Genomic DNA, 12,601 nt, shown 5'->3' with positions numbered 1-12,601 from the left:
TATTTACCAACTGACGAGCCCAGATTAACACACTGGGGCAAAATGCTGGCAGCGGGAAAGAGTTAACCTGAAAATTTATCATGTCCAATAATGGACCCATTACCCTATTTACTTGCATATTAGACCTTGTTTTTTCCCCCTTTTACAGCCAATAAAGTAAAGGGGGGTCCAGTATGTGATAACCTCGAATTACGTGCAGTGAATACATCACTTCTAGGCTATAAAGTGCTATAAATTATACATGTAAGCATTATACACTATTCATTAACAAAGTTATGAATGTATTTGAGTTATACGGGCTATTTTTGCCGGAAGACAGTATTTCTAAATGTCAAAAGACAATAAAGTGATCACGACTTTTAGACCTACATATAAAGTAAATAGTCAATTTTAGTTACTCATATCACGTCATTCGTTTCATCTCATTAATTCCTTTGATGAGGACGTCAGGCAGGGCATGCGGTCTTAAAAATTTGCTATAAAGATTCGTCTCGCTTCATACTCGACCTCGTAGAGAAAAGGGATAAGGGCATCGTGTTATCATATTATGCAATATTGATAGAAAAGAACTTAATGGCCAGTCATTTGTCTCTGACAGTTGAGCAGTAGGCCTACCACACAGTAAATCTGATCACTGCTTTCATTTGAATTATCGTCTGGCGCCGCCTACTTCCCTGTTACCGGCATGTCATCATTCCAAGTGACGTCATCTTCACTGCCATCTTGTCAGCCATGCACTGTAATCAAGAGCATTCAAGGTTCCACCGAGAGTTGGGTTTGAACCCACCTTTAAAATTAGTTTCTTTCCCAAATATAGAGTCCAAACAGTGTGAATCTATTCCCAAATGGTCTCTGATATTCCAAGTTGGTGTATGTAGCAGAAGCCGAATAAAGCCGTGCTATAGAAAGCGTACCAAACCACCGACTGATAACTAGCGTATGTTACGAGTTGTATAGTGTCCCCGACGAGTCAGTCAGCGAACACGAGACACCCCAGGGGTGCTCAGTTCGATGGCTGTAGGCTTATAAAAATTAATGAATGTGGCAGGATTAACATAGGGTTCGAAAAATAAGCATGTTCAAAATGGAGAACAAATATGACACTTTTTTTGAATAAAATAAGATATTAGCCATCCTGCAATCTGTGATTATGGATATGATCACTACTTTGCACAATTTACTGTGGCTCTTGATGTAACAAAATCAAATGCAAACAAATGGGATGTTACACGTAAGTTGTTTTCCTTACCATTCTAACAGAGTATTTTACATTAGTGTATACTTTTCTTCGATTTAATGTTATTAAATTAGTAATGTAAAGTCGAATTGAAATTTGTTATTAAAAAATGAGGTCTTGACCAAACATTCCTCGAAAAATCTGGAAAAATGCATTAATTTTAATAATTAGTTTTACTTTCATGGCAATATAAGATTGAAATTCGTTTTATCAAAATTTTGGTTGACATAAAAAAAAAATATGAAAAGTTGAATTTGCCTTTATTTTTCTAAGTTAATCCGAGACCTCGGATATATCTGTTCATGTGTCTCACATCTCTTTTCGTGAGAACTAATACAGAACTTATGATCATTTGGTTATTAACTGAACAAAATAACACGCCTTAGGAGCTTGCGAAAATTAATAAATGGAGAAATATCATCAGTGTGGAAATCCCATCCACAATCCATCAATACTGTCAAAGTGTCACACATCAGCACATCAAAACACATAGAAAATAATTGTCTTACAACTAGGAAATCACTACATCTACTACTAACTACTGAAATTATCAAGAAGAAAATATCTACAATATTTACACGTCGTCGAGTGTCGATCATTCTTATCACTCGACTGTTAACAAATTCCATTATATTACAACAAGATCGAGTTACCACATGAGTGCGAAATACTACTTTGAAGAATGAGCATGCCTGGTTACGAACCGAATATTATTAAAATATTTAATTGAAGATCTGTTCTCCAGACCTAAGGTCTTCATGAACATCAACCCATACCTTAACTCGAAATTATTACATTTCCTAAACACGATTGGAATATTATCACTAATTTGGGAGTACATCGAGTAACATGGACTTTATTTTATCATCTGAAGACACTATCATCTTAACTACACTGCATAACGTCTCGAAGATTCCATATTCTCATTACATCCCGATCAGCATCAGGCACAACAGTATTACAACATTAACGTGTGAAAATCACAGTTTCACAAAGATTCATATCATACGCAACTATTCCACCTAATTTACACGTACAGTGCATCACAATGACGACTCTAACTTGTATCCCAATATCACACGTGTAGTCGCGAAACATAACGACCCATCATCGTCCTAAAAATACGTAATATTCTCCTTAAATGCGTCTCGATGATTAACTGATCCAATTAATTCTCACATGCTACAATGCATGTACTCCAATTAAATTCATACATGTAATTTAGAATTAATATCCCGATGACAAGTTATCTCAAATGTGAGGTACAAGTAGAAGTCCTATTTCCATGAAAATGTCGAAAATATCAAAATATTACCTCATCGAATTCGCCAGACATAGATTAGCTCACATTCGTAACGAAATTCACACCATAAGCAAGGATGGTTTCGATAACACATAGATAACTCTATCAGACCCTCGCTGTCAAACTCATTGCCACATGGTCATTAATCAGTCAAGTGTGCTGATTTTACGACATATCCTATCAGAAGAGGCAACCAGAAAAATGCCTAGAAAATAAATTACTAGATAATGAAGGACAAATCTAAGAAGAAAGAAAGAATAGAACAGATATAAATAAGACGTAATCGACTTAACTTAGGAGATGTCTTCACATAAGGAAGTCTGGATGCTCAATCTGCCATTCTAGGGTGAAAGACTCTGCATTCCGCCGCCGCTGACGGGAGGTCGATGGTTTAAAACTTCATGGTGACACACTTGTAGTCCATAGCACAAAATTCCATCTTTTCCTGGAGATGATTACGTAGAGGTCCTCCTTCAAGTTCACTCGTGAAATTGCTGAAACTTACACAAAGCGTGTTACAATAAATTCTAAACACACACGTAATTGTATGTTGGAAATAACACGTACATTAGGAATTAATATCTGCACATTCGACGTCTGATCACAGCACTATTCCAAGTCGTAGGTTAACATAATCATAGGAAGTGTAGAGCACAGGGATGAAGCCACTATCCCTGATGATAGTATTCCAAGGTGTTCTGCGTTGAAAATCCGCTGGCAAGATCTCCGAAGTAACTGAAGATAATAATTCAGGAACCCGTCAGCATGTGTGTGCATGTACTCGTATGACTTGACTTAAATGTCGTGTCCGGCGCTCATGAACGGAAGTGAAGTCAGCTTAAGTACTGAATTCTTCTGCGGTATGATTATATCATTTTTATCATCATTTTAGCCAAATGTCGTGGAAATTAATTCAAAAATTTTAGTTTTTAATTTATATAATCTATATGTGCAATTACTAATCCAGTTTATTATAATATGATCCATGAGCATTCCATAGTTATACATGTTACGCCACCACGGATATTATAAATATTTCATTCATTTTGTTCCATGTAATTACAGGTGACATCCACTAGTTGCTTTTTATCTCTCGTCCACTTTTATTTTTATTTTTTTATCAGCCGTACTGCCACCCTCTTCACGTCAGAAACCAGTTCTCTGTCACCAAGTCGAGGCCACACGCGCTCCCTCGCTGACAAGTGAACTCGGGCCGCACACCAACACATACACAGCTGTGACCTACTTACGGTCACATCACATAGTGACTGGAAGCACTGCGGCTGTTGAAAGCCAGGCCCTTCATGCTTTTTCTCTACATTTATCACATCAGGATTTACCTGAACAGCTGTAAATGAGATAAGAGTGACCGTATTGTTTAGGTTAGGTATGCTATCACCCAGAGAGTGCCAAAAGATCCACGACGGAAAGTATAAAAATAAATAACAGGAAAATTTGTCGCATTTATGGGTATCTACAAGTGTGGCGGTAATGCATTTTATTATCATAATTTTTAATTTCTTACGTTTGTTGTGTATTTTTTTTTAACGCATACCTAGTATGTTTTGTTTGGCGTCTCTGAAAATTGTTAAAAGTGGGGACATAAAATCATTATTATTGTTATTTGTTAGGTATGTTGGCATGTAAAACAATCGTTATGACTGGATAGTTTTTATCACATTTTAAACTTACGTCTCTCCAAAAAAAATACCTGTATTGGCCTGAGTTACGAGATATTAAACGATCACTTTGTTAATGATCTCGCCTGCTGTATTAATAGTAACAACTGTGAATATTTTTAACTAAAGTAAACTCGTTTCCTCGTCCGGAGGTGGTGCAGCTCCTTTTTAGACACCCCCGCAGTCGAGGGGAATTGCATGTACCATTTATACCGCATATCAGTCTTCCTGCCATTCGTAAATCTCTGGTAGTGTAGTACCAGGAATCTAACTCAGACTCCCGCGACAACAGCCAATTGTGCTAACCATTACGCTAGCGGACATTCTTAACTACAAGAACAAAACACAGGCACATAGCATGACTGATGCATGTTTGCAATGTGTGGGTGGAACACGAAACTAATCAGCTATTTGTGTGACTTAATCAGAGCTGCAGTAGGCCTACGGTACGGAGGCGGACATTTCATAACTACGAACCACAGATGTACCGCACGACTTCGAAGTGTGTTTTAGTTGCATGAGTCGTACGGACGAAACTATTCACAAATTTGTGCAATGTCATCAGAGCTGCAATAATACTTGTATCCGCTTTGAAGCTGCTTTTCTGATGAATTACGTTGGGCGGTCTTGTTATTTTTTTCATTTTCTTCGTCTCGAAAAGCCAAGAGGGGTCTAATACGCGGGTAAATACGGTATCTTGGTATTATAAATTTACTCTTTCGGGGAAAATAATTCAGGTTCCCTATGGGAATCTATATCTTTATCTCAAAAAGATAATACATGAGTATACGGTATATTGGTATTATAAATAGTTCAGGTTCCCTGTGGGAATCTATATCCATATCACACATACTGTGTGTGACGACAAGGATCCCAACTTTTACTAGAAGTAATGCTAGAATTCGGAAAACTAAATAAATTATTCATATGCCCACATAAATACCTGCTTGGTCTCATACTTTATAGGTGGGATAGGGGATTATAACACTTAGCGGGATCGATTGACAGAAGGTAGGTAAAATGCCTATTACGATGTTGAGTGTATTTCGGGGGATACCTAACCCTTAGCTCCAAATAACAATCCCTAACTGATGAGTGATTTTGTAATTGTATCTACAGAGGAGAAAGAGAAACAGCAACGAATTGAGCAGGAGAAGCGACGAGAGGAAGAAAACGAAGCTGTAGAAGAGGAAGCAGAACAGTCGGAAGAGAAGAACAGCGGCTCGAAGACTAAATTGAAGGCTTCCGACATTTACTCGGACGACAGTGGTTCAGATAGTGAGAAGTCAGAAAAGGAGGAGCCTCGTCGAAGGAGTAGCAGCAGCAGTTCAAGGAGTAGTAGCGACTCTGACTCTGATAAGAAGTAGGTGTATTTCAGTATTTACCCATAATTTGTTTGATACAGTTATACAGTCGCTAACAGTTGTCATTTGTATTTTACAGGTCTGTTGCCAGCTCCCGTTCAAAATCAAAGAAGGTGGTGTATGTTACAAAGCGGGAGGAACTAAATAAGATCAGATTATCCCGGCATAAAATGGAAAGGTTTGTGAGGAATTTATTTATTAATTCTAATTCTGATCATTGGTCCTTTAAAACAGAGGGACACTTTAGTCTGTGTCAAATGGGAAGTGTTCTGGCCACGTGAGGCTACTCAGATTCATCTAGCCCAGAAGCGACCTAGCTTTTTTTACAAGGGTCATGAAAGTCCTCATAGATTGGTTTATGGGTCACATACTTAAATTTAATATTAATGTATACTTACCCATGTAATTTTCCCACACTTAATTTTGAAATGGAAATTTGGGGTAAAATAAAAGTTTTATTATTCTTCTGCCATGATTATGTAAAGATTTTCTGTTATTGGTATATAGTAGAAGTCCACTATAGCGAGTACGGCATATAACGAGAGCCCCCTTATAAAGTTAGATTTTTTTCTGTCCCTTCAAAACCATATATTAAACTGTGCGAGTTCTCTCAGAGCAACCACATTGAAAGCTTTAGATAGGGAAGAATGGCGGAGTATGATTCATCGGCTAGATGGCTGAATATTGTGATAGTCACGACGCCTCAGTCATGAGGCAAAACGGAGAAGATGAATTAAACTGTGTATTATCTTCGGTTACAGAGAGAGCCTTATCACTGACGCATTCGTTATTACGAGCGATTTTATAGATATTTATGCACCCAGCCATTATGTTGCATGCAATTGATCATCTTTGGTATCGTTTCCTCACTATGTCCACTAGCAAGCTCTCTCGTCAACATTCGAAGGCAATGTCAGAGTCGATTAGTCATGTACGTCGACTGCTGTTCCGTGAAGAAAAATGGAAATGAAAGAGGAGAACATGGTTTCGAATTAATTGCGTAAATAACGTGTCCGATAGCAGTTGTTAACTCGTTAAAAATTAAGTCTGAAGTAAACTGTTGCTTAATTTTAATGCTAAATACTGCAATTAGGTAAGAATGGGATACACCTCAAGATATGGCAGATTTCTGAGGTTAGGTTATATTTTCTCGCGTCAGGTTAAATTTCGGAAAGGCTGTTATCATGTCAATTTATAGTGACAAGGTTATCACTTTTCTACCTGCGCTTGATACATGTTTTCATGGTACATACGCGGTTAAGTTAGGTTAGCTGATGGTGTTTGAATAAGAAAACTGAAGCACTTGCCACAAAATGCGACCTTCGGTATAATTTTCTCACTGTGTGCACTTGCGAGCTCTCTCGTCGACATTTGAAGGCGATGCAAGTGATAAAAATCATTGCTATCCGTATTGAAGATACTGAATGTAGGATGCTAAAAGGTTAGTTTTTTCCACCTATTCAATACATATAAATTTTATAAATTAGGAATTTATTGTTGATTCCACTTGAGACATGTTTCGCCCTTCATTGAGGGCATCATCAGTCAAAATATCACCTCAAGGTAAAAAATCAGGTAACTGGTTAGTAGTTGACGGTACAAATTAATACATATTATTAATACAATTACAAAAATTAAGTATGGGAAATAGTTGTACAAAAGTGATGGTTGAACATATAGGTTTATAGATGAAAAGTCAGCACCAATGCCTAAAATTAACGTAGTAGAGTTCGGCAGTGGTGCTCTGGAGAAACAGTTGACGCAATCATAGGGAAATAAAAAGTTAAAAAATATTTACATTAAAACAATTAAGGGAGAAAAGGTGTAGTGTTCGGCGTCAATGTTTGTATCCAAAAATTAATGTCAAAGGTTGGTAACTATACAGTATTTACATTGTTCAATTGAACAGCTGAGATAAAGTTTTAAAAATATTTACATTATAACATTCAGCGTAAATGTTTGTAATAAAAACTAATGTCAATAGTTGGTAACTATATAGTAATTACATTATCTAATTGAATAGTTGAGAATTTACAAATATATACATAATTACAGAAGAGCAGCTGGTGTGCAAGGATAAAAAAATTTTAGTACCAAGTGCGTCCTGATGTTTTAGAGGTTGGAAGAAGGAATTAGTATTGACATTTCAGAAATATGTAGAGCAGTTTAATTTAGTTAAAATCACCGGGGGCAGGGAAATATTTCATAGTCAAATGAGGTTTTATAGGCATCAAGCTGGAAGTTTTTCAGTTGCAGTGCCGAGATCGGTACGGAGACTGGTCAGTGTGGATGGAGATTCATGGGTATTCCGTGCGTTTGAACGGCAACAATGGTGACAGTTATTAGTGGGTAATTGCTAGTTATATGGGTAATTGCTAATTATGAAAATGTTGCGGGTTGAAACTTTCGCTTATTCTTTTAGTTTACTTCTGTAGCATCGAATGTGATGTGAAGACATCGGTGTGAAATGCCGGTGAGACAAATTGATATTGTTCCGTGGAATAAAGTATGGCGGACTTCGGAATGAAGTTATTGTTCTTTTCTGGTCTGGTGAGAAAGAATAGAGTTGCTTGTGTTGTGAACTGCTGTGGAGAGATTAGAATGTATACGGCAACTGCAGAGTCAGAGCGTTAAAGCTGGGGTGAGGCATCTTCTCATTCTGACTGCGAAGAGGAGCCGTAGTGGCACACCATATTTGTGCCGATGTGCGCTGGGTTCCGGCGTGTTGTTGAAAGTTGTATTGTATGCAGTGGAAGTTATCTGATGTGTCGCTGAGAGGTAATTGATGATGAGTATTGGTGTCCACCAATCGGCACAAATATGGCGTGCCACTACGGCTCCTCTTCGCAGTCAGAATGAGAAGATGCCTCACCCCAGCTTTAACGCTCTGATTCTGCAGTTGCCGTATACATTCTAATCTCTCCACAGCAGTTCACAACACAAGCAACTCTATTCTTTCTCACCAGACCAGAAAAGAACAATAACTTCATTCCGAAGTCCGCCATACTTTATTCCACGGAACAATATCAATTTGTCTCACCGGCATTTCACACCGATGTCTTCACATCACATTCGATGCTACAGAAGTAAACTAAAAGAATAAGCGAAAGTTTCAACCCACAACATTTTCATAATTAGCAATTACCCATATAACTAGCAATTACCCACTAATAACTGTCACCATTGTTGCCGTTCAAACGCACGGAATACCCATAAATCTCCATCCACACTGACCAGTCTCCGTACCGATCTCGGCACTGCAACTGAAAAACTTCCAGCTTGATGCCTATAAAACCTCATTTGACTATGAAATATTTCCCTACCCCCGGTGATTTTAACTAAGTTAAACTGCTCTACATATTTCTGAAATGTCAATACTAATTCCTTCTTCCAACCTCTAAAACATCAGGACGCACTTGGTACTAAAATTTTTTTATCCTTGCACACCAGCTGCTCTTTTGTAATTATGTATATATTTGTAAATTCTCAACTATTCAATTAGATAATGTAATTACTATATAGTTACCAACTATTGACATTAGTTTTTATTACAAACATTTACGCTGAATGTTATAATGTAAATATTTTTAAAACTTTATCTCAGCTGTTCAATTGAACAATGTAAATACTGTATAGTTACCAACCTTTGACATTAATTTTTGGATACAAACATTGACGCCGAACACTACACCTTTTCTCCCTTAATTGTTTTAATGTAAATATTTTTTAACTTTTTATTTCCCTATGATTGCGTCAACTGTTTCTCCAGAGCACCACTGCCGAACTCTACTACGTTAATTTTAGGCATTGGTGCTGACTTTTCATCTATAAACCTATATGTTCAACCATCACTTTTGTACAACTATTTCCCATACTTAATTTTTGTAATTGTATTAATAATATGTATTAATTTGTACCGTCAACTACTAACCAGTTACCTGATTTTTTACCTTGAGGTGATATTTTGACTGATGATGCCCTCAATGAAGGGCGAAACATGTCTCAAGTGGAATCAACAATAAATTCCTAATTTATAAAATTTATATGTATTGAATAGGTGGAAAAAACTAACCTTTTAGCATCCTACATTTGAAGGCGATGTCGGAATCGATCAGTACTACCCATCGACTGCTGTTCCGTTAAGAAACAAGAGTACATGTTTTTGTAACAAATACGTAAATAACGTCATCGATAGCAGCTGTAGTCTCGTTAGAAATAAAGGCTATGTAAACGATTGCTTAATCTTAATAATATACACTGAAATTAAGTAAGAATGCAATACACCTCAAGATATAGCAGAGCGCATCGCTGATTTCAGAGGTTAGTTTATATTTTCTCGCATCTGGTTACATTTCGAAGAGGCTATTCCCATTTAAATTTATTGTAAGATGTTATCAATTCTCTACTGGTGCTTGGAATATGTTTTCATGATACGTATAGTACGGTCAAGTTAAGCTTGGTGACACTGTTTGAATAAGAAAAACATTTGCCACAAAATGTGATCGATCATCGACCAGTATCGTTTTCTGCCAATATACACGTGCAAGGTCTGTCATTGACATTCGAAAGCGATTCACAATTAAGTATTTTATTATTTTCCACGTAGTCGATACAATGATTGCTTAAGGCAATTTAATGGTTAAAAGTGGTACATGTTTTGTATATTATCAACATCTTCAGCCACATAACACTGTTTAGATGAAAAATATATAAATTGACAAAGTAATGCTTTAGAGGAAGTTGTAGCCATACGTATGTACGATCCCCGAATTTTTAGGTTAGGAAATTTCGTATATAGTTTGTAACGTTAAAATCATGTAATTTTGTTTATTTAGAATGTAAACATGTAATATTATAAGAAGAATGTGTAGTTAGGGAATATTGCATATGTGCATCATTATATTTTGTATAAATTTCCGTTTGGGTAAGAGTCTGTAAATATGGCCTAGCCGTAAGGATTGTGCAACCGGGAAAACTGCGACTATATCGGGAAGGACGGTTGAAGTCTGTTGAATGTGTTGCAACAAAGTGGCTTGGAAACACGGGGTACGGCAGGTGGTATAGGCTGAAGAATTGGAGTGGATCAATGTGGATGTACGTGAGTGGACGTTCTATGTCACATCAGACACTCAATAGCCAATACGAGGGCTTTGTTTTAAGCGAGTTTGGGTTGACTGAGTGACGCATCAAGAAGTGCCTGTGAGAACGTTGCTACCTATAAACTTTTCGGGACGCTATGACCACGTGCAGCAAGCCTATATAACCATGTACGCGTGTGCGGCAAGTCATTCTGATTCGGACTCTCTTTCTGTTCTGGTTGTGTTTCTGGTCTTGATTCTGTGTTTCTCACTCGGACCGGCGCGCGGGAGCTACTCTGCGCAGATCCCTAGGCGATGCTCTATTGGTCTTAAGTATATTTTACCTACAGAGTGAGCACGCTAAATATCGCTGATGCTACAAGTTTCTGGTGGCACCAAAGCGTAGTGGATGTGTGGTTGTGCACAGAGCTAATTCTGGATAAAGAAGATCATCGGCCGAGTATCCAGTTACGGTTGGAGAAATGTGAGGCGCCACACTAACCTGTGCGGCACTCGAGAAGGACTCAAAACGTCGATGAAGTGTGTAAATAAGGTTAGGGATGCTATTCGTAAAGAAGGTTGCATCCGTACGTAGAGAAAGTCGTCGTACTTTTCTCTACCACAATACGATTTTTGTTCTATAACAGTAGTGAGTGTAGTGGGACTCTTACCTGGAGGTATGTTAAGAAATGTATATATAGTATCAATAATTTTATTGATGGTTTGTATTGTGTGTATTTGCCTTTGTAAATGACAAACGAGTAGATCTCATCAAGATATGATTTGGTTGTTGTTAGTAGTGTGTATATTTGCCTTTGTAAATGACAAATGAGTAGGTTTATTTAAAGATAAAAATTTCATTGTTCCGTATTGAAAATATTAACGTTAAAAATTAAATAATTGAAAAAGAGGTTCAACCTATTCAATACATAAAAGAAAGAAATGTAGTGATTACATTCTTATTTAATAGTAACTATAAATGGGACCGGTTTCGACCCTAGTCCAGGTCATCGTCAGCCGTAAAAACATGTAAAACAATGCATATGAAAAAGAAAAAGATTAAGTGAACTCTGGATCGGTATAAGATGAAACATAAATTAACGATGGGGGTAAAAATTGTGAGTCACTTAAAAGAAAACAGTACGTAATATTAAGAATGGTAGTATGGCATACGCAATGATAGGCGAAGTCTCACAATGTTTATGAATATTGGAGAACGGTCAAATGGGTCAGTTTCCACACTCTGTCAGGCACAAAGTCACAACTGGACCTTCAGGATATTCTCCATTCTACTTTGGCGTTCGAGACCGCAGCGCATGACCTTGAATGTGCCGCGCTGATCACCGGGAGCTGGCGGTTTGCTTCCACAAATCTATTCGTCTGCGACTTCAAGTTAATTATGATCTTCATATGTTATTTGATAGAGTTGTGACTTTGTGCCTGACAGAGTGTGGAAACTGACCCATTTGACCGTTCTCCAATATTCATAAACATTGTGAGACTTCGCCTATCATTGCGTGTGCCATACTACCATTCTTAATATTACGTACTGTTTTCTTTTAAGTGACTCACAATTTCTACCCCCATCGTTAATTTATGTTTCATCTTATACCGATCCAGAGTTCACTTAATCTTTTTCTTTTTCTTTTTCATATGCATTGTTTTACATGTTTTTACGGCTGATGATGACCTGGACTAGGGTCGAAACCGGTCCCATTTATAGTTACTATTAAATAAGAATGTAATCACTACATTTCTTTCTTTTATGTATTGAATAGTTTGAACCTCTTTTTCAATTATTTAATTTTTAAACGAGTAGGTCTCGTGAAGTAATGATTAATGTTGGTCGTAGTTGTTCGTACGTTGCCTTTGTGGACGGCAATCAGGAGGGGGTCTCTTTAAGTGATGATTATAGTAGTATTTATTATATTTTTGTTTAT

At 37.2% G+C, this 12,601-nt stretch overlaps 1 protein-coding gene across 1 annotated transcript in view; it reads left to right on the top strand.

Moving 5' to 3' along the window:
* Positions 1–12,601, top strand: part of Rtf1 (RNA polymerase-associated protein Rtf1) — a 225,241-nt gene that overhangs the window by 115,139 nt on the left and 97,501 nt on the right. Inside the window, exons 5-6 of the mRNA XM_067138556.2 lie at positions 5,339–5,582; positions 5,663–5,761. Coding sequence (XP_066994657.2) covers positions 5,339–5,582; positions 5,663–5,761 — 343 coding nt within the window. The remainder of the gene's footprint in view (positions 1–5,338; positions 5,583–5,662; positions 5,762–12,601) is intronic.

The sequence above is a fragment of the Anabrus simplex genome, chromosome 1 (assembly GCF_040414725.1).
Source record: "Anabrus simplex isolate iqAnaSimp1 chromosome 1, ASM4041472v1, whole genome shotgun sequence".
NCBI classification, from domain to species: Eukaryota; Metazoa; Arthropoda; class Insecta; order Orthoptera; family Tettigoniidae; genus Anabrus; species Anabrus simplex.
Note: the sequence above shows the minus strand (reverse complement) of the source record. Positions and strands in the feature narration are given on the sequence as shown.